Source organism: Oryctolagus cuniculus, chromosome 3 (genome assembly GCF_964237555.1).
Source record: "Oryctolagus cuniculus chromosome 3, mOryCun1.1, whole genome shotgun sequence".
NCBI lineage: Eukaryota > Metazoa > Chordata > Mammalia > Lagomorpha > Leporidae > Oryctolagus > Oryctolagus cuniculus.
In genome coordinates this window covers 14,842,033-14,867,322 of record NC_091434.1, presented here as the reverse complement: position 1 = coordinate 14,867,322, position 25,290 = coordinate 14,842,033, and the positions used below count along the sequence as shown (strand labels likewise).

Below are 25,290 nucleotides of genomic sequence, written 5' to 3'. Positions count from 1 at the left end.
ACTTTTTCAGGCTGCATAAAACTACCTAGGTTAATTATACTTTTGCCTGTTCCAGAAATAATGCTTACCACAAAAGAGGGAATTTTTCCTTAGGAAGCCAACTTCAACTGCCTCATTGGTCCATCTCCTTTTTATATGCAAACTGCAAATACTCACAAAGTTAAATTATACTTTAAATTACTTCAGAGTCACCCAGACTTCCATGGGTGTTACTGAAAGCAAAAGCTGGCCCACATCAGTGTGGCAAAAACCGATGAGTCACCCTTAAAAGAGGTGATTGGCTCACTAATTACGTATCCTGAGTGTCTGATCTGGTCTGGGTGTCACTCCTTAGGCTCTCATTCCTCTGGTAGATTTTCTTGGTAGGGCAACACTGACAAAGACATTTGTGCTTTTCCACCGGGGGACCATTTTTGTGGTATCTGCAGGGCTCTTTAAGTCTTGCTCATTTAGCTCAGCAATGTGCAAAGTAATTGAAATCCGGCTCTCTGGTGTACATTGACAGCCTTATTTGAAAATGGGAGAACTTTTGTCTGGTGAGAAAACTGCAAGAATCCATTGAACTCCCTCTGGTACCTAAGGAGGCAAACAGTCCCTAAGTGCCTGTCTAGCATCGTGCAGCTGATAGCTTGTTGGAGGCTGCTTGGAAACCCTGCCCACATACACAGGATGAGCAGCCAGCCCCCGCCCCCCACCACCGCTGCGGCCTTCACTGCTGTCTTTCAATTGCTTTTTCACCTGCCAAGTGTCTTGATAGAAATTACTCCATTCATATTGCTTCCCAGTAAGGCTTTCAGACTAATGAGGCCATCGCTCGGGTGGCAGAGCATGCTCATGATGAATTCCTTACATAGTAGACTGACAGCAGTTGAGAACAACTTCTAGCCTCCTACTTTTCAGTCTACTGGGACCAGTTTGACGTCCACTGAAGGCTCCCATTCTCAGTTATTCAGAGAAAATTTACAAAAATAACCGAGGAAGGTGCCTGACATGAGCAAGAAGAGTTAGACTGAAAATACAAATGTTTCAAGACTCTGGCAACATGTGGTTTGATGGTTGATAGCTTCACCTGAATTTGATACGAGAAAAATATTGGGAGGAAAGGTAGAAAGTCAAGAATATTTACAGGGAGGGAGGGTTTAGTGGGAAGAATCACTAAATTCCTAAAGTTATATTTATGAAATTTATACTCATTAAATAAAAGGTTTCTGAGGGAAAAAATAAGAAAGATTATTTACAGCTAGTCAAGCAATACACGGGCTGTGTTTATGTTTGCCTTTATCTATTATTAATTCCTAGGGTAGTATCTGGCCCGATATTGGGCACATAAATCTTATTGCTCTGAGTTGTAAGGCAGAAATGATTACATGGAATAGTGAAGAACAGGCCTCAGAGGGCAGGTGGTAAAAACAGGAAGAGAGATTCATATGAGGGGACTTCAAAATGTTCAAGGAAGAGTGGAATTAAATGATAATTCAAGTCTTCCATGAGCTTCCTGATGCCCCTCATATATATCCAACACTGATTCATTGGTTAAGAGCAGCACCGGATTTATGGATAAAGTGCTGATAGGACACATTCATGGAGATCGAGACTTTTGTTCTTCATTTCAGTCAATAAACACTGATGTCTACTCTTATTAGAGTATTGTGTTAGGACTTACAGACAAGGTTATGACAATGAAGGGTCCTGATGCTGATGGAAGAGGTGTTGCAATGGAGCAGAATGTACAATGGACAGGCTTAACACAAATAAACAACTAACCCAGCAAGGATCATTTAATTGTAGGGCTTGGTAGCGGGTTGAAGGGTGGCCACTCAAAAGTTATATCTTCGTCCTAAACCTCAGAACCTGGGACACCAGATTATTTGGAAGAAGGGTCTCTGCAGGTTTACTCTAAATTAATCATGTTGAGATGGGCTCATTCTGAGTTAAAGCAATGAGCCCTAAATCTAATGACAGGTATCCTCAAAGAGAAAAGAAAACCCAAAGAAGATGGAGGCAGAGGCCTAAGCCCTGCATTTGAAGGACTGTCTGGGTCCATAAGAAGCTGACAGAGGCAGGGAATTCTCTCCTTCAGCCTCCAGGGGAGAGGAAATCAACAGCCTCCATTATCAGTGAATAATTTTCTCTTGTTACAAGCCATAAAATGTGTGATCATTTATGACAACAGCCCTGGGACACTCACACAGGTTCTCAAGGAAATAAAACAGACTGATGGGTATTGTATGTGGGAAGCCTCACCTTGCCAAAAGGCAGCTTCTTTGACCAGAAGCCCACATGCAGGTCCTTGTCCCAGACAAAGTGATAGGTCCAGAGATCACCACGTGATTCAGGCCTGCCAATCAGAGTCTTCTCTGAGAATTTTCTTTTCGGAAGAGACTTCCTGTCCACAGTGGGGGCTAAATTGTGAGTCTGAGCAGTGGTTCGCTGACATGTCTTTTTAGGCACATGATCCAATAATCTCCTTCTTCCTTTTTGTCTAAGTTATTTCTTGGTCTCTCTTACTTGTAAATAAAAAGGCTCCAAGTCCTTTTCTGGTGACCTTGGTCAAATCACTTGTAACCCATAGGTTTCCTTTTGTCTAGCTTCAACAATTATGGGTGCAGACCTGCTTCTCAGAAGGCATCCTCCCTCCCTCTCAGCCTGCTTTCCTCAGAGTAAGAGCAGGTCCTCTTAGCGTCACAGCCCAGAAGATGAAGACAGAAGCAATTCAAAAAGAGGAAAAAGAAAAGAGGAAAAGAATCAAAGCCATGAGAACTTCAAAGAGACACTGAACCCCCAAATGAAATAGCCGAATCTTTGTTTCTCCCTTTGAAAAGTCAGTTCCTTAACACAGTGCCCCAATTTTGCCCTTGGCCTTAACCTACAACCGTGCTTTATGGACAATGGCCTCAGTTATTTTGTGTAAAAACAGGACTGATGCTGGCTGATTCAAGCTGAGAGTGCGTTTGTCAGAAGACTAGAGAACTGGGCTCAAAAAATGCACAAGAACAAAAGGAGGATTAACTGGCAGAATCACAACCATAATCCAGCCATGGACCCAACTGAGTCCAAAGGCTCCACTGTGACTATGGCCAGAGACAGATACCGCTTCCTCCCTGGAGCCAGAATGCTGCTGGCCACCTCCCCCATCCTGAAGAAGCCTTCTCATCCAGGCATGTGAGTAATGTGAGTATTACAATGACAGAGGAGAATATCTGATTGGCCAAGTATAAATCACTGAGCCTAAGTTAGACGAGATGGGAATGGGACCTCCTTCAGTGGGCTCTGCCTCTCGACAAAACTCCTACAGGGAAATCTCCTAAACATAAGTGAATTTTAAACTGCTACTAATATTTAAATTATTTTCAAATATCTGCTCTTGGAGTGACAGAATAAAAAGCTTAGCTAGTCCCTCTGTAATTCCTATTGTGCCGCGTCAGCGCCCTCTCGTGACAGAGTAACGAATGGGACAAAAGCAAAAATACAACCCTATGAGAAGTCCTGCTGAATTCAGTCCCACTTAATTTGGTGAGCTAGACCGCTGCACAAAGAAAGAGGAAAATGACAAAATGCAGCTGCAATGTTGAGAGACATATAAAAAGGAACATGACTTGTAATTGGCTGTTAGTTGACTCAGTCATAAACTGTGCTCACACGAGTCAACCAGCCCTTGTGATGAGAGCAGATAATCATTTGTGCTGGGAGTCCTGAGTGTGTCGCTTACACAAAGAGCAAATCTGCCCTTTGAAGCCCCACAGTCCCAAACTGCCTCCTCTGAGCTGCACCGGGGACTCCTGCAGTGAGCCTGGCTGGCCTGAGCATGAGAGCCTGGATCAGCCTGCAGACTGGCACATGGAATCTGCTTGTGGAAGGAATGGAGTCGCACAGACCTTGGAGAGAGTTTCAGGCAGAGCGGGGCTGCATGAACAATGAGCAATGAAAGGTGTGCAGTGAAGCTCATTCCCTGGGGGGAACACGATGAGGAGGGAGTCCCTTGGAATAGGTTTGCCATCAATAGGCAAACAAGGAAAAGTACTCAGCTGAGAGGTGGAGGAAAGGCAGGTAGAGAGGGGGGCCATCTGGAGTAGACGCAGAATTTGGAACATGGACAGAAAAGAAATGGTTTATGTCTTTTGGTCTGAATACTTGTTCCCTGCAAAATTCCTATGTGGAAGCCTAATCCTTAACGTGGTCGTATTGGAAGACCTTTGGGAACTTAGGTCATGAGTGTGGGCTCCCTGTAAGAAGAGACATCAGGGCCCAGCACTGTGGCATAGCTGGTTAAGCCACTGCCTATGATACCAGAATCCCATAGGAGCACCAGTTTGAGTCCCAGCTGCTCCACTTCCATGCTAATACACCTTGGAAAGCAGCAAAAGATTCCCCAAATGCTTGGGTCCCTGCCACCCACCTGGGAGACCCGGATGAAGCTCCTGTTTACTGGCTTAGGCTTGGCCTGGCCCAGCCCCAGTCCCAGCTATTGTGGTCATCTGGAGAGTGAACCAGCAGATGGAAGATCTCTCTTTCTCTCTCTGTCTCTCCCTCTCTTTCTCTATAACTCTGCCTTTCAAATAGATAAATAAATCTTATTTTTAAAAAGGAGAGAGAGCGACATCAGGGAGTTGGCTTTCACACACCCCCACCCCCAGGCCACCTCACCAAATGAAGGTGTAGTAGCAGCTGGTTCTCTTCAAGCCAGGAAAAGGACCCTCACTAGAGCCTCGCCATGCTCACGCCCTCATCTCAGACCCCCAGGCTCCAGAACTGAGGGAAATAAACAGCTGCTCTCAGCCACCCAGCCTATGGTGTGCTATACAGACGGGCTCTAACCTTGGGAATCTACAGATGGAAGCCCCCTCCGTGCCCCTGTCTCCTGCTGTGTGTTCACTGAACAGAACGTTCATAAAAGCATCTACCCTAGTTCCCGCGCTGGACTAGGGCTGGGTGTAGCAGCTACTTTAGTAAGGAACGGCTGAACAAGTACCCTGCAGCAGGGACTTGAACCTGAATCTTAAATGACAAGAAGGAGTCCCCCCCCCGCAGATGGAACATTCTGGCGATGCTTGAGGAGCAGAAGAGAAACCAGAGCAGTGTTGTTCTCTGAGTGCTCAGACTGGAGACAGAGTGGGCACCATCCCAACACTGAGCTCCCCCTTCTTGCGCCCCAGGGCGAAGATGTAGGTGGTTAGAGGCAGGCTCCAGCCGGCCAGCTTGGATTCTAGTCCTATTCACTCATTATGCAATTCTGAGTTAGGCTGTTGACCTCTTTGTGACTTGATTTTCTCATCTGTAAAATGGGCCTAGCACCTATCTCACAGGACTGTTGTGAAGATCAAAATGCCAGGGAGAGTGTCTTGCATACAGGAAATGCCACTCGCGTCTGCCCTCATCATCGGGTTGGATTAATGTCATTGTCTCCCTTTGAGGATTATTGCTCTTGAAAGAAACAGTTCAGTGTGACTGTTGATTTCTCAACAATGTTGCAGTGGATTCGTTTCTGAGAGGAGCAGCGTGGTGGGGGCAAGAGGCGCGGAGTCACCACACAGACCCCAGGAGTCGGGTGAAAGCAGGCTTGAGACGAGCAGCCCACAGACTCGTTTATTACAGTTGGAACCACATCTTATATAGGCAAGACCAGCCAATCTGGTCAAGGGGCGGTCTATGCCCCAACCAATCACAGCCTGTTGCCAGGCAGGCTCCGTTGCCAGGTGGGTTTCAAAGCCATTCCTGGGTAACTGGCACTCGCTTGCCAGTGGCCACCTTGGCATGGCCTTCTCATTCCACCACATTTCCCCCTTTTTATTTATTTTTGAGCAACAGGAGGCATGATTCTTGGCCATACCATTGTTGACCCCATTCCCATGTGGTCTCCGTAGGCAGCTGTGCCTGTCTTAGGTTGTCCCCCGGGGATCTTGTCATTGACTAACCAGAGCTCAAATCGAGAGACCACAGGATTGCTTGCTCAGATAGGGGTAGGAATGAGGAACAATGGTTATCAAGAATGGCATGACCGCACACAGGCTGTGGGCCATTTGAGTGGCTGACCAGAGTTAGTGGGGTATAAAACAGTAATAGGTATGGCTATGGGCAGTTCCTCAGGGTAGGATGATAGGGCAGGTGCATCTGCTAACAAGGCGGAGTCTTGGTCTTGTTCAGCTGGTTCTGCTTGGCTGTCCGTTGCAGGCTTGCTGTTTCTGGCTGGTACCCAAATGGGCTGTTCCGCATTCTCTGGAAAGACACAAGCATATCCTCGACCTTTGGTTAGCAGAGGGTGTCGTCCTTTCCATTCTCCTGTCGGGGGTCTTTCCAGGTCATCAAAGAAGGAGGTACCTTTCTCTGAAGGGAGGAACTAACTTCCACTTTGACTATGACCTTGTCTAAATATGATCAGAGTCGGTGAACTCAAAAGGCTTCCACAGCCTTGGCAACTCATGACAAGAGCCTAGGGTGATTACTGACGCCATAAACAAGAGTGTCAATTTGTTAAGTCAACAACAGGAGTCACTGTGCACTTACTCCTCATGTAGGATCTCTGTCCTTAATGTGCTGTACATTGTGATTTAATACTATAACTAGTACTCAAACAGTATTTTTCACTTTGTGTTTCGATGTGGGTGCAAACTGTTGAAATCTTCACTTAATATATGCTAAACTGATCTTCTGTATATAAAGAGAATTGAAAATGAATCCTCATGTGAATGGAAGGGGGGAGGGAGTGGGAAAGGGGAGGGTTGCAGGTGGGAGGGAAGTTATGGGGGGGAAGCCATTGTAACCCATAAGCTGTACTTTGGAAATTTATATTCACTAAATAAAAGTTAAAAAATTTTAAAAAAAAGAAAGGAACAGTTCAGAACATATGGGACAGAAGTGGGATCTTTGAAACTATCTCTTTCCTTCTTACATCTTCCACACATCAGGCAGACTCTCTGGAATACTGTGCTTGTTGAACAACACATCTGATCACACAATGAAGGCAGAATGAAGGTTTTATGAACTTGAACCCTAACGACATGCTGCGAGGGCCACCCATGTCCTTTCTTTTCCTAATGCAGGCTACAGCAAATTTTAAAAATTGCTGTTCTGAGAAAGGCACAGAACCATCTCCGATCTCAGAGGAAGGTTTAGTGGTGTGAAAGGAGAAGGCCACGGGAGGAGAGAGTCATGATGGGAAAAGAAAAGGAAAGAAAAAGAAATGGAGGGGTAGGGGGAAGGAAGGAGTCGCAGGAGGGAGAAAGGCCAGCGCACGCCGGCTGAGAGAGGCTGCAAGGCAGACAGCGCTGACTTGATGGATCGGTGAACACGTTCTGCAACATGGCCATCACATCCAGAGTTTTTCATCAACAGAGAATGAGGTGTATGCTTTGCAATTCTGATTTCTCCCTTCATGTTTCCCTGGCCGTTCTCTGTCTTTCTGAGATGGCACAGTGGGGTCTTCACATCTGTGCCACCTCCGTGCACAAGCGACTGGCCTCGCTCATGGTCCAGGAGTGATTGACAGGCCATGAGCACCTGCAGATGCCACAGGGAAGCCGCTATGGAAGTGCCAGCTGTACCCCCCTTTGTGAATCAAGATGGACCCATCTCTTCCTGTCTACACCCCACCTCCCAGTCGCACATCCCTTGCTCTCCATCAAGCAACAAATGTTTGCAAGTTTCTAAATATTGCTTTCTGTTCATATTTAGCAGTGTCCAAATAATGCTTGTAAAAAGGTGTGAAATACAATTCATAAGGTGAAAGAGAGCCAAGCAACTATGAGGAACTGCATTCAAATACACCCATAAAGAAAAATAAAATAGTCTGATCACCATGAGACTCTCAGATTTAAAAACTGACATTTTATATTTTAGGAAATATCATATAATTATAATGAAGTCTGATTAATCTGATAAATTGTATTAAACTAGTTCATGGCTTATTCCTGTTGCATATCCTGTTGAACTTCAAGATATATTTGACTACTTATTGTGTATAACTTGCTTGTTAGATATGGAACAGAAAACAATTGTCACACTGGTAAAAATTTTAGAAAAATGGATTTACTTTTTTTCAAAAAAAAATCATCCATTCTACCTATTCTTAAAATTTTTATTTACTTTATTTTTATTTACTTGAAAGGCAGAGAGAAAGATAGAGTCAGAACCTCCTGGTGGTTCACTCCCCAAATGCCTACAAGAGCCTGGACTGAGCCAGTCTGGAATTCAATCCAGGGTTCCCACATGGGTGGTAGGGACCAAAATAACTGAGCCTTCTGCACTGCCTTCTAGGGTGCACATTATCAGGAAACCAGAATGGGAAGCAGAGTTGGGTCATGAATTCAGGCACTCCAATGTGGGATGTTGGCATCCCGAGAGATATCTTACCTGTTATGTCAAATGCCCACTCCTGGATTTATTTTTTTAGTGGTCTCATTGATATTACTAAAAGTTATTTTGTAAAATAATCTTTGTTGTCATGACATTGTCAAACTGTTCATCTGAAGGGCCAATTGTATTAATAATACAATATAACAATAAATACAATAAAATATCACACTTAATAATAATATCCAAATGCTTTCATATGCATAATCTTGATTCTCCTAACACCTATTGTTACAGTAGATAAGACAACAGAGGGTTAGAGAGTCTGACAAGTTCAAGATCACATAAACAGCAAACTGAAAATCTGAGACCAAGATCTGGGGCTCTCCCACCCAGTTCATGGTATTTCCAACTCATTGTGTCGTGAATTGTATTTCTATGTTGAGTAGGATAGAGTATGGGACATTTAAAGAGTATATTATTTTAAAAGTCTCTTTTGTAGGGTACTCATTCAAATTTCTTAATATTCTTTATGATTTCCATGTACTTAGAGTCTTACCCCTGTATTATGTCAAAGAAATATAAACAGCATTTAACAAAAAATGTGGGAAGGGAATTCAAACTTCTCCCTGTCATGATTTTAAAGTAACTAAATAGTTCAACTGAAATAAGACTTCCATTACTTTTTTGCTGACATTTTGGAAAGCCATACCAAAATTGAATTCTGTATTTCATTTTATAAGATCAACTTTTGATCTGCAAGAGACAAATAAAATAGAAATGAGAGGGGTCAGCATCATGGAATAGTAGGTTAATCCTCTGCCTGCAGTGCCCACATCCCATATGGGCGCCAGTTCTAGTCCTGGCTGCTCCACTTCCAATCCAGCTCTCTGCTATGGCCTGGGAAAGCAGTAGAAGATGGCCCAAGTACTTGGGCCTCTGCACCCACATAGGAGGATTGGGGGAAGCACCTGGCTCCTGGCTTCAAAATGGTGAAGCTCCAACTGTTGCAGCCATCTGGAGAGTGAACCAATGGAAGGAAGACCTTTCTCTCTGTCTCTCTCTCACTGTCTAACTCTACTTCTCAAATAAAATAAATAAAAATCTTTTTTTTAAACTTTTTTAAAAAAGAAATGAGAATATATGTTTTAAGGACAAAAATAATTCTAGAAATGCAGAAGACTTGTCTTTGTCCGTGGGTAACCCTCCTCCATTTCTACCCCTTGTGCTAGGCAGGGCCCCCAAATTCAACCTGGTCTTGCTTCCACAAGATGCATTCAGGCTTGATATATGCTTCTCCTCAGCCAGGTGTACTAAGTACCCAGGTCTCCAAAAGACCCCACTAAGTCAGAGTTCATATGTGTAGCATCTGTCCTGGAAAATGAAGTCCATGGAGTTTATAAATTAACTGAAACACACAGACTTCAGACTTTTAAAAACATGCATAGAGGGGCTGGTACCATGGTGTAGCCAGTAAAGCTGCTGCCTGCAGTGCCAGCATCCTGTATGGGTGCCAGTTCAAGTCCCAGTTGCTCTACTTCTGATCCAGCTCTCTGCTATGACCTGGGAAAGCAGTAGAAGATGGCCCAAGTCCTTGTGCCCCTGCACTCATATGGGAATACTTGAAGGAAGCTCCTGGCTTCTGACTTCTGGTAGGTGCAACTCCGGCCATTGTGGCCAACTGGGGAGCGGACTAGTCATGGAAGACCTCTCTCTCTCTCTCTCTCTCTCTCTCTGCCTCTCCTTCTCCCTCTGTAAATCTTTCAAATAAATAAATAAATCTTAAAAAAAAAAAAAAGCTGGTATTAAAAAAAAGTGGCCTAGAGGTTAGTGCTATGGCACTACAGGTTAAGCCACAGCCTGCAATGCAGCATCACATGTGGGTACCAGTTCTAATCCTGGCTTCTACACTTCCCATCAACCTTGGAAAGCATGAGCCCTGGAAAGCTGTGGAAGATAGCCCAAGTACTTGGGCCTCTGTATCCACATGGGAGACCTGGATGAATCTCCTGGCTCCTGGCTTCTGTCTGGTCCATCCTTGGCCATTATGACCATTTGAGGAGTGTACCAGCAGACAGAGGACCTCTCTCTCTCTCTCTCTCTCTCTCTCTCTCTCTCTCTCTCTCCCTGCTTTCCAATAAATAAATAAACCCTTAAAAAAATAAAAGTTGGCAGAATAGATATTCCTTAGTGGTAAAATCATAAACATTTTTTGGATTGGGTGGCCACTGCATGTATTTGGACCATATACATGTATTTGGACGAGAATAAAATACCTGGTTCAATCCTAGGGATTCAATAAGTAGGTACTGAGTAGAGCGTGTAAGTGAATGAATGAATGTTGCAGAGAAACAGGTGGATTCAGACACGCCCGAGGAATGCAGTCCTGCTCCAGCAGCCCGACGAGTCCAATCTCCCGGCCATGCTCAGCAGAGCTCTTGAAGTATCCCATTACCCTTGTTCCTCTCGGGTTTGTAATGAGAGCCCCTGCCCTCTTCAGAGAAGGGCAAAAACAATGAGAAATGGAGGGAGCAGGAAGGAGCCTAGCAATCATTTGTAACCCCATTCTCTGGCTGCCAATGTTTCTGCTCATTACACAAGAAAAAAACTGTTGACAATTTTCAAAACACTTTGCATTTTCACTCATTTTAGATGCAAATAACTTTAAAGGCAAAATCACAAGAGGGTGTGTGGTAAACAGGGCCTAGTTATCAAAGGAGGCCACATAAACATTAAAAAGCACTAAAGAATAAACAGTCCATGCTGTCCAGGGGGATGAGCTATGCAATCCAAGGAAAAATTAAAACCAAATTACATCCACTAATCAGTCTTGCAGAATACATCGATTCATTTGCGTGCAATGCAATTGTCTTGATAGGTGCTGAACTCAACACATCCAGCTGGGTCAGTGGGCCTCCTGGGAGCACAAGTGTTGGGCACTCTTTGCCTCTGCTGGTTCTCCCTCTTATGACTCTGATGGCAAATAAAGAACCACTCCCAGCATCTGTGTAGACTTTGAACATTTGAAATGAAAGCAATATGGATCTGTGCATGGGGCGCATTCAGGCCCCCTCCAATGAATAAGAAGCCGGATGATGTAGTGTCAGTGCCCCATTTCTAGAATATTCTATCTGATCTTTTTTTTTTATGTTTCAAAAAGCCACATTTGTTTTATGCTATATAAAGAATTCTTCCTCTTCTTTCTCTGCACCCTGGCCTGGGTGATGAAGGGAGCACTTTGAGATGATCTTCCTGGCACTTGCATCCCTTGGGCCAGCAAATGCCAGGGAACTAACTCTTTCCTTTAGGACTCTGCTGTTTGGAGAGGGAATTTCTTGTAATGAAGAGGCTTGCAAACAGGGTGGTGACTGGTTAGTCTGTAAATCCTTTGAAAATCTGCCCAGGAAAGAGTTTCTAGACTCAGAATTGATGGTGGTGAACCCTGTATCAACATTTGTCTCTGCCTCCAACTTCTGAAAGCTGTTTTCCCAGTTGAGGTCCTTCATTCTAGCCCCATGTTCAAGGTGGGGAGAAGGCAGATGTAGCCGGGTGCCCATGTCTGGGCTGCTGACCATTGATGACTGGCTGGGGCCCTTCCACAAAGTTCCACCAGGATTGTCTGATGCTGGACTCCCACCAGGCTCAGGGAACTCCACAGAATGCACCCCCAACCTCCTGCCCCGGCTCTTCCGCATCCTTTGTTCCAGGGTTCTTCTTGAAGAATCAGAGGTCAGCCTGGAGCTCTGGGGAGTCATATCAGCTTCTGAGATGCCATCCACAAAGGAAAGCTCACCTTGCCTAACATCAAACTCTGGATTCACCTGGACCTGTCAGACAAAGAAAGGAACAAAATTTGAAGCACTTGTTGCACTAAGTGCCTGCAGCAAGCCACGCCTTATGCACTTCCTGCCATGCCTACAGCAGATTTCAGCAAAGTTGGTCAAATTGAATAAAAGTGGCTACGTACAATCTGATAATGAGATATATAGCTAGCATCAGCTCTGAATAGCTCTCTCTTTGACTCCCTAGATTGACTGCGCGACAAGAGTAAGGCTGTGAGAATCAAATTACCATTCTTCTGGTAGATCAAGACGTAAAAACAATGCAAAGACATTCACAGATGTTATTCCATGACCTTACGCCATGTCGGAAATGATGCATTACCAACCAAGCAAAAATAAAACTAAAAAACCATGAAAAATGTGATTGTAGTCAAGATAAAAATTGGAACAAGAATTATTCAATCTTCAAAATTTGGTAGTCCTACTTTTAGATCATGCTAACAACATGTCTCTTGGAGTATTCCAGGACATAGGGCCACTTCTGACCAGCTTACAACTTGTCCCTTTTGAAATTTTTATTTATTTATTTATTTTTATTTATTTGGCAGACAGATAAGGAGGCAGGGACAGACAGAAAGCATGTGCCACTGGTACGCTTCAGAAATGCACACAACAGCCAGGGCTGGATAAGGTCAAACCTAGAAGCCCAGAACACAATCCAGATCTCCTCCATGGGTGGCAGGGATCAAATTACTTGGAGACATCATCTTCTGCCTCCAAGGGTGCACATTAGTGGAAAGTTGGAATTGAGCAGAGCTGGAGAGCTGGCACTCAAACTCAGGCACTCCATGTGAGATGGAGGGGTACTTGCAGTGTATTAATCACTGCGCCAAATGCCTACCCCAGCATCTCTTTAAAACCAATATTGTTTTTTTTTTTTTTATTTTTTGACAGGCAGAGTGGACAGTGAGAGAGAGAGACAGAGAGAAAGGTCTTCCTTTGCCATTGGTTCACCCTCCAATGGCCGCCATGGCTGGCTCGCTGCGGCCAGCACACCGCGCTGATCCGATGGCAGGAGCCAGGTACTTCTCCTGGTCTCCCACAGGATGCAGGGCCCAAGGACTTGGGCCATCCTCCACTGCACTCCCTGGCCACAGCAGAGAGCTGGCCTGGAAGAGGGGCAACCGGGACAGAATCCAGCGCCCCGACCGGGACTAGAACCCGGTGTGCCGGCGCCGCAAGGCAGAGGATTACCCTAGTGAGCAGCGGCGCCAGCCCCAATATTGTTTTAAATTTGGGGATGTCATATATTAAGAGTATAGGCCTAGTATTGTGCAGAAAAACAAAAGGGGGGCATTGCTTGTGTGGTACCTCTGATGTTCTGTCCCATAACAGTCATTCTGTGCTTCCAGAATTTCAGGCCTCACTCAGCAAACACCTGCCCTGCAGGTGACCACACTCTCCTTGCATGATACTTTTTCATTCTGGGAGTCTTGGGAGCTCCATGTCTTAGTCCTCGCACCATACTCTTCCCAAGAAGATTTCTAGAAAGGATAACTCTCTCTATGTTGTTAACAGCCCTTGAAAATCAGTAACCATGTTCCTGTCTTGCTTGGCCCAGTCCTTAATCAAATATCCCAAAGAATGGTACAAAAAAATCTTTAAATCTTCAAATGCATATTATTAAATAAAATAAGTCAATCTGATAAGGCTACAGACTGTATGATTCCAATGCTATGACATCCCAGAAAAGGCAAAACCATGGAGAGAATAAAAACCTAAGTGCTGGGGTGCGGATGAGGGGAGGATGTGACAAACAGGCAGAGCTCAGAGGATTTGCCAGCACTTAATGACAGGTCCATGTTTGTACATTTGTCAAAACCCATAGAATGCACAACACAAAGAGTGAACCCTTGGGGCCAACTGTGGACTCTGGGTGGTAATGATGTGTCCATGCAGGTTCATCTGTGACAATCAATGCATCTCTCTAAGGAGGGTTGTTGACAGGGAGGTTGTGTGTATACAGGGTCAAGGGATATATGGAACTGTGTGTACTTCCTATTTAACTGGGCAGTGAACCTAATACTCCTTCAGAAAACAAAGTCTATCTAAAGAGTGGAAGAATAAGTGTTTTATTTCTATTTCACAGGCTAAGAAAACAGAAATCAGGATAGTCAGAAAACAGATGTAGAAATGAGGAAATAGCCATATGCACACACATCCTCTGTCTGTATTTCACTTATATATGTTCTCCTCTCAATATTCTCTGATATGAAATGGTGATGTGACTATTACCAAACTGCAAAAACAAAACAGCAGCAACACAGGGCCTTCTGTTGCTTCTTTTAGAAGTCAGCAAATATTCTTTGTGAAGGTTTATTAATAAATAGCTGAGCTTTTCTGGCCAGATGGTCTTCATTACATCTTCTCAACTTTGCATAAAACATGAAATAGCCATAGACAATTCATAAATGAATGGATAGTTGTGTTTCAGTAAAACTATTTATGAATCCTGAATTTCTAATCTCATGTAATTTTCATGTATCATAGTTTTTCCCACCCAATTAAAAATGAAAAGCCATTCTTAGATCTCAGAGCCTAATTGGCAAACCAATGCTTTAGATCAACGATTCTCATGCCCTATCTATCATTTATCTATCTATCTATCTACCTATCTCTTTCTATCTATATCATAAGAACTTTTTTCGAAACAACATCTTATGTGGAATCCCCAAATACAAAACAATCTAATTAGAGCTGTACAAGGGGCTTAAGCACAGAGGTAGCTCTGCTTATGGGCCTCCCTTAATTCTTCCCATCTCCTTCCCATTGTGGCAGCTGATGTCCCATCCCTGGGTCTCTAGACCTTCTCAGAACACAGTTTGAAAACCACTAGAATCTCTAAATACTCCCTCTGGACCAAGCCAGTTCCCTAGAGAGCTGCACACATCTGACCCCACTCCCCCAACACAGACACACTTCTCTGGGGCCACACCTGAGCACGATGCTTCGACCTGTGTTAAGGAGAACTCTTGTCAGCATCAGAAACTCTGGTGGGGATGCTGATGAGAAAATGAGTGCTGCACCACAAGATGTGCCCCTTGTGGAAATTCGTAGCAAAAAGGTATCTCCCCAAATTTTGCTGCACTTTGGAATCATCAAGAACTGTTAAATCCTCCTCATCCCTCTCCCCCACACACACTGGTGCCCAGGTCTCTCCCCCAATTATTCCAATACCATTAGCCTGGATTGTGACGTGGACATTAAGAATTTTTTAATCTCTCAGTGATTCTAATGTGCAGCAGAGTTTGAGAACCAGCGTCATGGGGCAAGAAAAGGTGTGCTTGGAGTTATCGTCTTGTGGTCTTGTGGGCTGCTCATCACCACACACAGCTGACCTCCTGCCCCCATCTCTGTCCACATTTTTGCCTACTTTCACTCTGCTCTCCTTCTCTCTCTCTCTCTCTCTGCCCCAATCCCCCCTCCCCTCCTTCTTGTTTTCTTGCCTTCCTTCACCCTTCCTTCCCTCTGTTTCCTAATGTTTAATAAAAATGTCTTGTGCCAGGTTGAGTATCCCCTATCCAAAATTCTTGGGACAAGCAGTATTTTAGACTTGGGGATGTTTTTCAAATTTTAGACTACTTAAATACACCTAATGAAATATTTTGGTAAAGAGTTCCAAGTCTAAACATAAAATTTATTTACACTTCATATACACCTTGTACACATAGCCTGAAGGCAATTTTAGACATTATGTTTAGTGCACCTGTGTTTTGTCTGCAATCTGTCACATGAGGTGGGACATAGAATTTTCCAATTGTGGCACCACATCATGGTTCAAAAAGTTTCAGATTTGGGGGCATTTTAAATATTAGATTTTTGGATTAGGGATGCTCGACCTGTATATAAAAGTGGTAATTGTTCACTATAAAAATCATTTAATTGTTCAAGTATATAAAGTAAAACATAAAGGCTTCCCCCATCCCCAAAGTCTCACTCTCCAAAGAAAGCTGTTTGTTTATCCTTTCCAAACTAGAAAGGGGCAGTTTATTTCCCAAATAGAGGCTGGGATCTCCTATCCCCTGGAGAAAAAAAATCCATGAGTCCCGCAAAGGAGTGAACTGTCATTGTTGCCTGTTAGTGAACCACCTGACATTGCTTTATTGCTTTCCACCTTTTTTTTTTTTTTTTTTTTTTTTTTTTTTTTTTTTTTTTTTTGGACAGGCAGAGTGGACAGTGAGAGAGAGACAGAGAGAAAGGTCTTCCTTTTTGCCGTTGGTTCACCCTCCAATGGCCGCCGCGGCCGGCGCACCGCGCTGATCCGAAGGCAGGAGCCAGGTGCTTCTCCTGGTCTCCCATGGGGTGCAGGGCCCAAGCACTTGGGCCATCCTCCACTGCACTCCCTGGCCACAGCAGAGAGCTGGCCTGGAAGAGGGGCAACCAGGACACAATCCGGCACCCTGACTTTGAGTCAGTGAAATCTTCTTCTTCTAGAAACGTGAACAGGCATGGTTATTTCTATATCAAGAAATCATTCAGGGTCAGTATTAGAGCATCCACTCTGGAGAAATAGATCCATACATTCAACTCTGGGGCTCTCATTTCATTTGCTGTAAGTACGAACAGAAAGAGAAGCTTGAGTAATTTGCTACTTGCCACCTAAATCAATCTCAGATCAGAATGAGATTAGTCCTGAAGCCACAACTAGAGCTTGGACATCTCCGGGCAGCTGGAAAGTATCCTCGTAAGCCTCTGGAGTCCCTCCATGTCCCCTCCACTGGACCTTGTCTACCTTAAAATGCTCCACCTCTCAGCGCCATCAGCACTCTCAGGCCACCTGCTCAAGCACTCAGTTATCTCATTACATTAGCTTTTCAGCACAACACCTCCACTCCCTCGTTTCTCCCTCTACCTCCTCCTGTCTTCACTGCTTCCATAGCCAATTTGAGTTCAAAGACTATCATTTTGGTCACATCCTTGCCAAAGACCTCCAAATTGCCTGCACTATTCCCACTGTGTTCTAACGTCTCTTGGAAGCTCTCAGCCCTGGATCCATCTGCCTACCCGCATTTTCCAAATTGGTGCCCATGATACTGAGTAGAAGAACATGGCTGTAAAGGTTCGTGCTGCCAGGAGTGTGCGGTGTCCACCTTTGACCAGGTTAGTGCTACTGTTCCATTTTCTTAGCAACCTCTCCATTCACCACAGTGGCTGTCTCAAGCCTTTTGACCTATCCTGAAGCCTTTGATGGCATAATCTGCCCCTCCCTCTTGCATCAGATAGTCTAATGCAAGAAAACACCAACTCTCTGTTTATTAGTGCCATACACACCTGCAGCTTCACCTGTGCACAGGGGCAATAACCAGGCTGTGCTGTGAATTGATCACCTCCTGCATTTTTGGTGAGTCCAACATGGCATTATTCATTTTCTGCCATTTTACTCATTCGTGTCACCATCCTGCCTCAATGACTCCCTGCTCTTCTTAAGATAAAACCTAAGCTCTTTAATATGGTCCAGTCTCAGTGGGCATTTGGACCAGTAATTATAATATCACTTGAGGTGTCCACATCTCATATCCAAGTACCCGGGTTTGAGTCTCAATGCCACTCCTAATTCCAGCTTCCTGCTAGTGCACACCCTGGGAGGCAGCAGATAATGGCTCAACTATCTGGGTCCTCACCACACAAATGGGAGACCTAGATCCTGGCTTCTGCCCAAGTTTGTAGTGGACATTGAGGAGTGAATTGGCAGATGAAAGAGCTTTATCTGTCACTCTGCCTTCCAAATCAATCATTTAATTAATTAATTAGTGCTTTTTCAAAAGAAATTCTGCCTTTAAATATAATACAGATGGCCAATCCCATCCTCCTGACCTATCCTACTCCAGTCCAATAATTTATCACTTTCTCTCTTGCAACCCCCACATAGCAAAATTGAACTTTCAATTACTTGAACATGACTTGCTTTTTCCTAATGACAGGGTTTGTCTATAATATTCCATCGAATTGGGATAGATCTCTTCTTACTCTGTTTCCTGAAAACTACCCACAATCAGCTCAAAACTTAGACATAATTTCCTCTTGGAAACTTCATATCACCCAACTTCTCCATATCACCCAACCCAACAGGTAGATGAATGTAAGCATTTTTTTAAAGATTTATTTATCTATTTGAGAGGCATATCTACAGAGAGGCAGAGAGAGAGAGACAGAGAGGTTTTCCATCTGCTGGTTCATTCCCCAGTTGGACCCAAAGGCTGGAACTGCACCAATCTGAAGCCAGGAGCTTCTTCCGGGTCTCTCAAGCAAGTGCAGGGGCCCAAGGACTTGGGCAAATCTTCTACTGCTTTCCCAGACCATAGCAGAGAGCTGATCAGAAGTGGAGCAGCCAGGACTCAAACCGGCATCTATATGGGATGCTAGCACTTCAGGTGGCAGCTTTACCCTCTACGCCACAGCGCCAGCCCCAGCCTGTAAGTATTAACTCTGCCACTTACTAGCTGTAGAACTCTAGACAAGTTACTTAATATGAGTATTTCCATGCCTCAATTTCCTCATCTATGAAAGATGACAATAAGTATCAAAACACTAGGGTTGTGGCAAACAGTAAATGGTAACGGTGCCTGGGACATGGTGGTGCTGTGTATGTGATAGTTATCATCATCATAAAAGATATGATTGCTAGTTCTTACTGTACTCCCTGTATTTCCCATATCTAAGCACTCACCACACTGTTTTGCACATGGCTATTTTGCTCCTCTCTAACTTCCCCTGGATTTGAGCATCTGGCACAGCAGCGATTGTATACATCTTCATCATTGTGTGTCTGGTGGCTAGCGTAGTGCCTAATATACTAGAAATCATTAAGAAGCAACTGAATAAATACATAAAACTTAACATTTAATGAAATACAAACGTTTGTTCATAGAAATGAATGAAAACATAGCCTCTATAAACTTACGCACCTGATTACATTTGGTAGACAAAAAGTCTTATTAAGAAAACCCAAAGTGACTTTTATTATTATGGCTGGACATTTGTATAGTCTTCTTAAGAGAGGGGCATGTCAACTTCTTAAAAAGAGAAAGGACCAGTGCTGTGGTGTAGCAGATAAAGCCACTGCCTGAGGTGCCGGCATCCCACATGGGCGCTGGTTCGAGTCTCGGCTGCTCCACCTCCAATCCAGCTCTCTGTTGTGGCCTGGGAAGGCAGTGGTGGATGGCCCAAGTGCTTGGACCCCTGCACCCATGTGGGATCAGCCCAGCTCCCTGCTGCAGCCATCTGGGGAGTGAGCCAGCAGATGGAGGACCTCTCTCTCTCTGCCTCTGCCCCTCTGTAACTCTCCCTTTCAAATAAATAAATAAATCTCTTTTAAAAATAAATAAATAAAAATAAATAAATAAAAGCAGTCTAAGATCCTTAAAGCAAATGGTAAAAGTGAGTGCTACATTATTAACACAGAAATGCAGTTGCATGCAGCTGGAATAAAGAATTTCCAGGAGAAACACAATGCTTGGTGATTGAGATGAATCCCTTGAGGATAATAAAGCTTATTTTGCCAAAAAACATCAAATACATTTGTAGGAATTCTATTCATTTAGAGGTCACCTTTCTAAGAAATATTTGTAAAATGCTACAGATTGACATCTATGTTTTTCAAGATCAGGGAATATTAGCAATTATCACGATGAGCAAGATGATCATTTGTCACAGATTTATGAATCTAAATTGTTGGAAAACAAGAGGAAATATATCACTGGAAAACAATTAAGCTATCAAGGGACAGACTCACAACATGAAGGGAAAATAATATTGTTTTTTACCGAAAGTAATTCTTACATGATAGGAAAAGATTTTGACAGCAATGGGGGGAAAATGATTGCATGGAACAAATTCATGTCAATAATAAGAAACCCCCAAACAGTGCCAGATTCTTAAGAGCTGAAACCAGTCTTTCACATTTAACAGATTTTTGGAAAGGTACTAACTTGAATTGATTGACCAAAACCAGTGATGTCAGCCGGCTATTGCATGGCAGCGGGTACCTCCCTAGCAGTGCCTCTTTCAGTGTGGCACAAACTACGCTACTGAGTGAGAGAGTAGAAGTGGGGATACTCATAGGAGGGAACTTTAAAAAGTTGATGGAAAAATGGAATTGAAACATGTTTATTTTGATGCAAAAAGGTTTGAAATCTGCATTTGAGGGGTGTTCAAAAATTTCATAGAAAATGCGTAATGTAAGAAAACTATGCATGGATTCAAAACAGTTTGCACTAACAAATTTATCCTTTAATATCACTTTTCCATTTTTGAAATTTGTGAGCGTGGGGCCGGCGCTGTGGTGCAGTGGGTTAATGCCTGAAGCGCCAGCATCCATATGGGCACCAGTTCGAGACCCGGCTGCTCCACTTACCTTCTGGCTCTCTGCTGTGGCCTGGGAAAACAGTGGAGAATGGCCTGGGACCTTGGGCCCCTGCAACCATGTGGGGGACCCGGAAGAAGCTCCTAGCTCCTGGCTTCGGATCAGCGCAGCTCCGGCTGTTGCAGCCAATTAGGGAGTGAACCAGCGGATGGAAGATCTCTCTCTCTCTATGCCTCTACTCTCTCTGTGTAGCTCTAACTCTCAAGATCTCTCTCTCTCTATGCCTCTACTCTCTCTGTGTAGCTCTAACTCTCAAATAAATAAATAAATCTTAAAAAGAAAAAAGAAATTCGTGTGTGTGTGTGTGTGTGTGTGTGTACTAAGGCTGTGTGGAGTATGAAGAGGGTGGAGGTGGAGAGTGAGAAGGAAACGAGAGAAATGGGAGGATAATAGGTTCTGAATAAGTACATCTAGGAAACTCAGAATGAAAGAAAAAATCCCTCAAGAAATACCAGACAAAAAGAAAATAAACTACCATGTTCTTTTATTTTTAATGGCTAACAAAGAACATAACGATGAAAATATCTAAATTTATGATGATAAATGAAACAATGCTTGCTTATGCCAAGTTGTTCTAGAGAATAACCTATTATTTTATTTTTTTTTTTTGACAGGCAGAGTGGACAGTGAGAGAGAGAGACAGAGAGAAAGGTCTTCCTTTTTTCCGTTGGTTCACCCCCACATTGGCCGCTGCGGCTGGTGCACCACGCTGACCTGAAGCCAGGAGCCAGGTGCCCCTCCTGGTCTCCCATGCAGGTGCAGGGCCCAAGGACCTGGGCCATCCTCCACTGCACTCCCTGGCCACAGCAGAGAGCTGGACTGGAAGAGGAGCAACCGGGACAGAATCCAGCACCCCAACCAGGACTAGAACCGGGGTGCCGGCACTGCAGGTGGAGGATTAGCCTATTGAGCTGCAGTGCCGGCCAAGAATAAACCTATTTTAAAGAGAAATTATTTCCTTGTCAATCAATCAACAAATCCTGTTTTTCCTTGCGTTCAGCAGCATCCTTCATTTATTTGCTATATTGTTGAAAAGATTGTGAGCCCTTCCATTCCTCACAGAATGTTGGTATTCCTGTCATTCCAGTTCCATCTTTGATGTCAGGTGCTGATACATATTCTATCTGCACTACAGTCACTGGAAACCTGCCAACCTCGCCTTGGCTGTAAATGCTTTATTACACATACATAAAAAAAAAGATTAAAATCATTCCTGTCTCACCACTCAGAGATATCTGATGCTAACATGGTGATATATTATATATCCTGCCAAATACCTTTATCTTTTTATGCTTTTAAAAATTTATTGAGTTATTATCATTTTTTCTTTTGAAAGACAAAGGGACAGACAGAGATCTTCTATCTACTGACTCCCTCCCCAAATGCTTTCTTTTTTATAATTTTATTTAAGTTATACAAGTTTCATGTATTTCATATATACAGATTAAGGAACAAAGTGGTACTTCCCACCCTACCTTCTCACTTGCCTACACTCCAACCTTCTTCCTTTTCCCTCTCCAATTCCCATTCTTAATTTTAACAAAGATTTACTTTCAGTTTATTAATCATCATAAAATTAACCCTACATTAAGTGAAGAGTTCAACAAATAGTAGGAAGAAAAAAACATTGTTTCTCAACAGACAAGACAAGGGCTGTAAACAATCATCAAATCTCAAAATGTCCATTTCACTCTAATATATTACATTTTAGGTACTCTATTAGTTACCCCAGATCAGGGAAAGCATATGATATCTGTCTTTTTGGGACTTGTTTATCTCACTAAGTATAATGGTTTCCAGTTGCATCCATTTGTTGCAAAGACAAAATTCCATTAAGTAGTATTCCATTGTGCATATATCCCATAATTTCTTTATGTAGTCATCTGTTGATAGACATCTGGGTTGATTCCATATTTTAGCTTTGTGAATTGAGCTGCTATGAACATTGGGGTACAGATAACTCTTTTATATGTGGATTTCTTTTTGTTTGGGTGAATTCCCAGGAGTGGGATGGGGAATCATGTAGTGGCTCTGTATTCAGGCTTCTGTGGTTTCTCCATACTGTCTACCACATTAGCTGGACCAGTTTATATTCCCACCAAAAGGGGATTAGGGTAGCTTTTTTCTCACATCCTCACCAGCATCTCTTGTTTGTGGATTTCTGCATGAGAGCCATTCTAACTGGGGTGAAGTGAAACTTCATGGTGGTTTTGATTTGCAGTTCCCTGATGGCTAGTGATCCTGAGCATTTTCTCAAGTGTCTATTGGCCATTTGAATTTCCTCTCTTGAAAAATGGCTGTTCAAGTCCTTAGCCCATTTCTTAACTGGATTTTCTGTTTTATTGTGGAATTTCTTGGGCTCCTTATAGATTCTGGATATTATCCCTTTATCAGTTGTGAAGTTTCAAGTATTTTCTCCCATTCTGTTGGTTGACTCTTCAGTTTGTTGAGTGATTCTTTTGCAGTGCAAGAGCTTCTCCGCTTGCAGTAAACCAATTTGTTAATTTTGGTTTTGATTGTCTGTGCTTCTGGGGTATTTCCAACAAGTCTTTGCTATTCCAATGTCTTGCAGAGTTTCCCCAATGTTCTCTAATAATTTGATTATATATTTAGGTCATTGACCCATTTTGAGTGGATTATTGTATAGGGTATAATGTCAGGGTCTAGTTTCATATTTTTGCACTGGAAGATCCAGTTTTCCCAGTGTCATTTGTTGAAGAGACTGTCCTTGCTCCAGGGATTGATTTTAGTTTCTTTGTCAAAGATAAGTTGGTTGTAGATGTGTGGACTAAATTTTGGAGTTTCTATTCTGCTCCATTAGGCTACAGGTCTGTTTTTGTGCCAGTACCATGCTGGTTTGATGACAATTGCCCTGTAGTGTGTCTTGAAATCTGGTATTGTGATGCATCTGGCTTTTTTTTTTTTTAATATAAGATTGCTTTAGCTATTTGGGGTCTTTTGTGATTCCATATGAATTTTAGCATCATTTTTTCCAGCTCTGAGAAAAATGTTGTTGGTATTTTGATTGGGATAGCATTGAATCTGTAAATTACTTTCAGTACTATAGACATTTTTCTGATACTGAACCTTCCAATCTATGAACATGAAAGACTTTTCCAATCTTTAAAGTCTTCTTCAATTTCTTTCTTTAATGATTTGTAATTTTAATCATAGAGATCTCCAACATCCTTGGTGAAATTTATTATAAGGTATTTAATTCTTCTTGTAGCTATTGTGAATGGGATTGATCTTAAAATTTTTTCTCAGCCATGAAATTCTCTGTATATACAATGGTTATTGATGTTTGTAAGTTAATTTTGTATCCTGCCACTTATTGAACTTTTTTATGTGTTCCAATAGTCTCTCAGTGGAGTATCTTGGATCCCATCTATATAGAATCATGTCATCTGCAAATAGGGATAGCTCAACTTCCTCCTCAATTTGTATCCCATTGATTTCTTTTTCTTGCCTAATGGCTCTGGCTAAAATTTCCAGGCCTATATTGAATAGCAATGGTGAGAGTGGGCATTCTTGTTTTGATTCCAGATCTGAAGGGGGAATGTTTCCAACTTTTCCATATTCAGTAACATGCTATTCTTGTGTTTGTTATAAATTGCCTTTAATGGGTTGATGAATGTTCCTTTTCTACCCAATTTGCTTAAAGTTTTCATCATGAAAGGATATTGTATTTTACTAAATGCTTTCTCTGCATCTATTGAGATAATGGTGTTTGGTCTTCAGTTTGTTAATGTGATAAATCACATGTATTGATTTACGAGTGTTGAACCATCCCTGCATACCGGGGATAAATTCCACTTGGTCAGGGGCCGGTACTATGGTGCAGCAGGTTAAAGCCCTGGCCTGAAGTGCCAGCATTCCATATGGGCACTGGTTCTAGTCCCGCATGCTCCTCTCCCGATCCAGCTCTCTGCTGTGGCCCAAGATAGCAGTGGAGGATGGCCCAAGTCACTGGGCCCATGCACCCATGTGGGAGACCTGGAGGAAACTCCCAGCTCCTGGCTTCAGATTGGTGCAGCTCTGACCATGGCAGCCATCTGGGAATGAACCAGCAGATGGAAGACCTCTCTCTCTATCTCTACCTCTCTCTGTAACTTGTAACTCTTTTTTTTTTTTTCAAATAAATAAAATATCTTTTAAAAAAAAATCCCATTTGGTCCAGGTGAATGATCTTTCTGATGTGTTGTTGGATTCAATCAATTAATATTTTATTGAAGATATTGGCATCTATGTTCATCAGAGACATTGGTCTAGTCTCTTTCTCCATTGTATCTTTTTCTGGTTTAGAAATTAAGGTGATGCAGGCTTCATAGAAGGAGTTTAGGAGGAATCTCTCCCTTGATTATTTTCAATAGCTTGAGAAGAATTGGAATTAGTTCTTTAAAAGTCTGATAGAATTTAGCAGTGAAGCCATCTGGTCCTGGGCTTTTATTTGTTGGGAGGGTTTTAATTACTGATTCAAGCTCTGTTTTGGTGATTGGTCTGTTTAGGTTTTCTATGTCTTCATGACTCAATTTTGGTAGATTTTATGTGTACAGGAATCTATCCATTTCTCCTAAGTTTCCCAATTTGTTGGCATGCAGCTTCCAGCTTTTGTAGTAATTCCTGATTATTCGTTTCATTTCTATGGTATCTGCTATTACATTCCCTTTTTCCTCTCTAATTTTATTAATTTGGGTCCTCTCTCTCTCTCTTTCTTGGTTAATTGGGTCAATGGTGTATCAGTTCTGTTCATTTTTTCAAAAAACCAGCTCTTTATTTCATTGATCTTTGTATTGATTT

General features: G+C 42.9%; 1 protein-coding gene across 2 annotated transcripts in view; it reads right to left on the bottom strand.

The window, feature by feature from the left end:
• Nucleotides 1-5,541: 5,541 nt before the first annotated feature.
• Nucleotides 5,542-25,290, bottom strand: part of FAM124B (family with sequence similarity 124 member B) — a 32,898-nt gene continuing 13,149 nt past the window's right edge. Inside the window, exons 2-3 of one of the 2 annotated variants that reach the window (XR_517161.4) lie at nt 10,563-12,113; nt 5,542-6,213 (exon numbers count right to left, since the gene is read on the bottom strand). Coding sequence is in view for 1 of the 2 variants with exons in the window: in XM_002712505.5 (XP_002712551.3) it covers nt 11,463-12,113 (651 nt within the window). In the remaining variant the exon portion in view is untranslated. Of the gene's footprint in view, nt 12,114-25,290 lie in introns of both variants that reach the window. The other variant, XM_002712505.5, reaches the window with a different exon arrangement.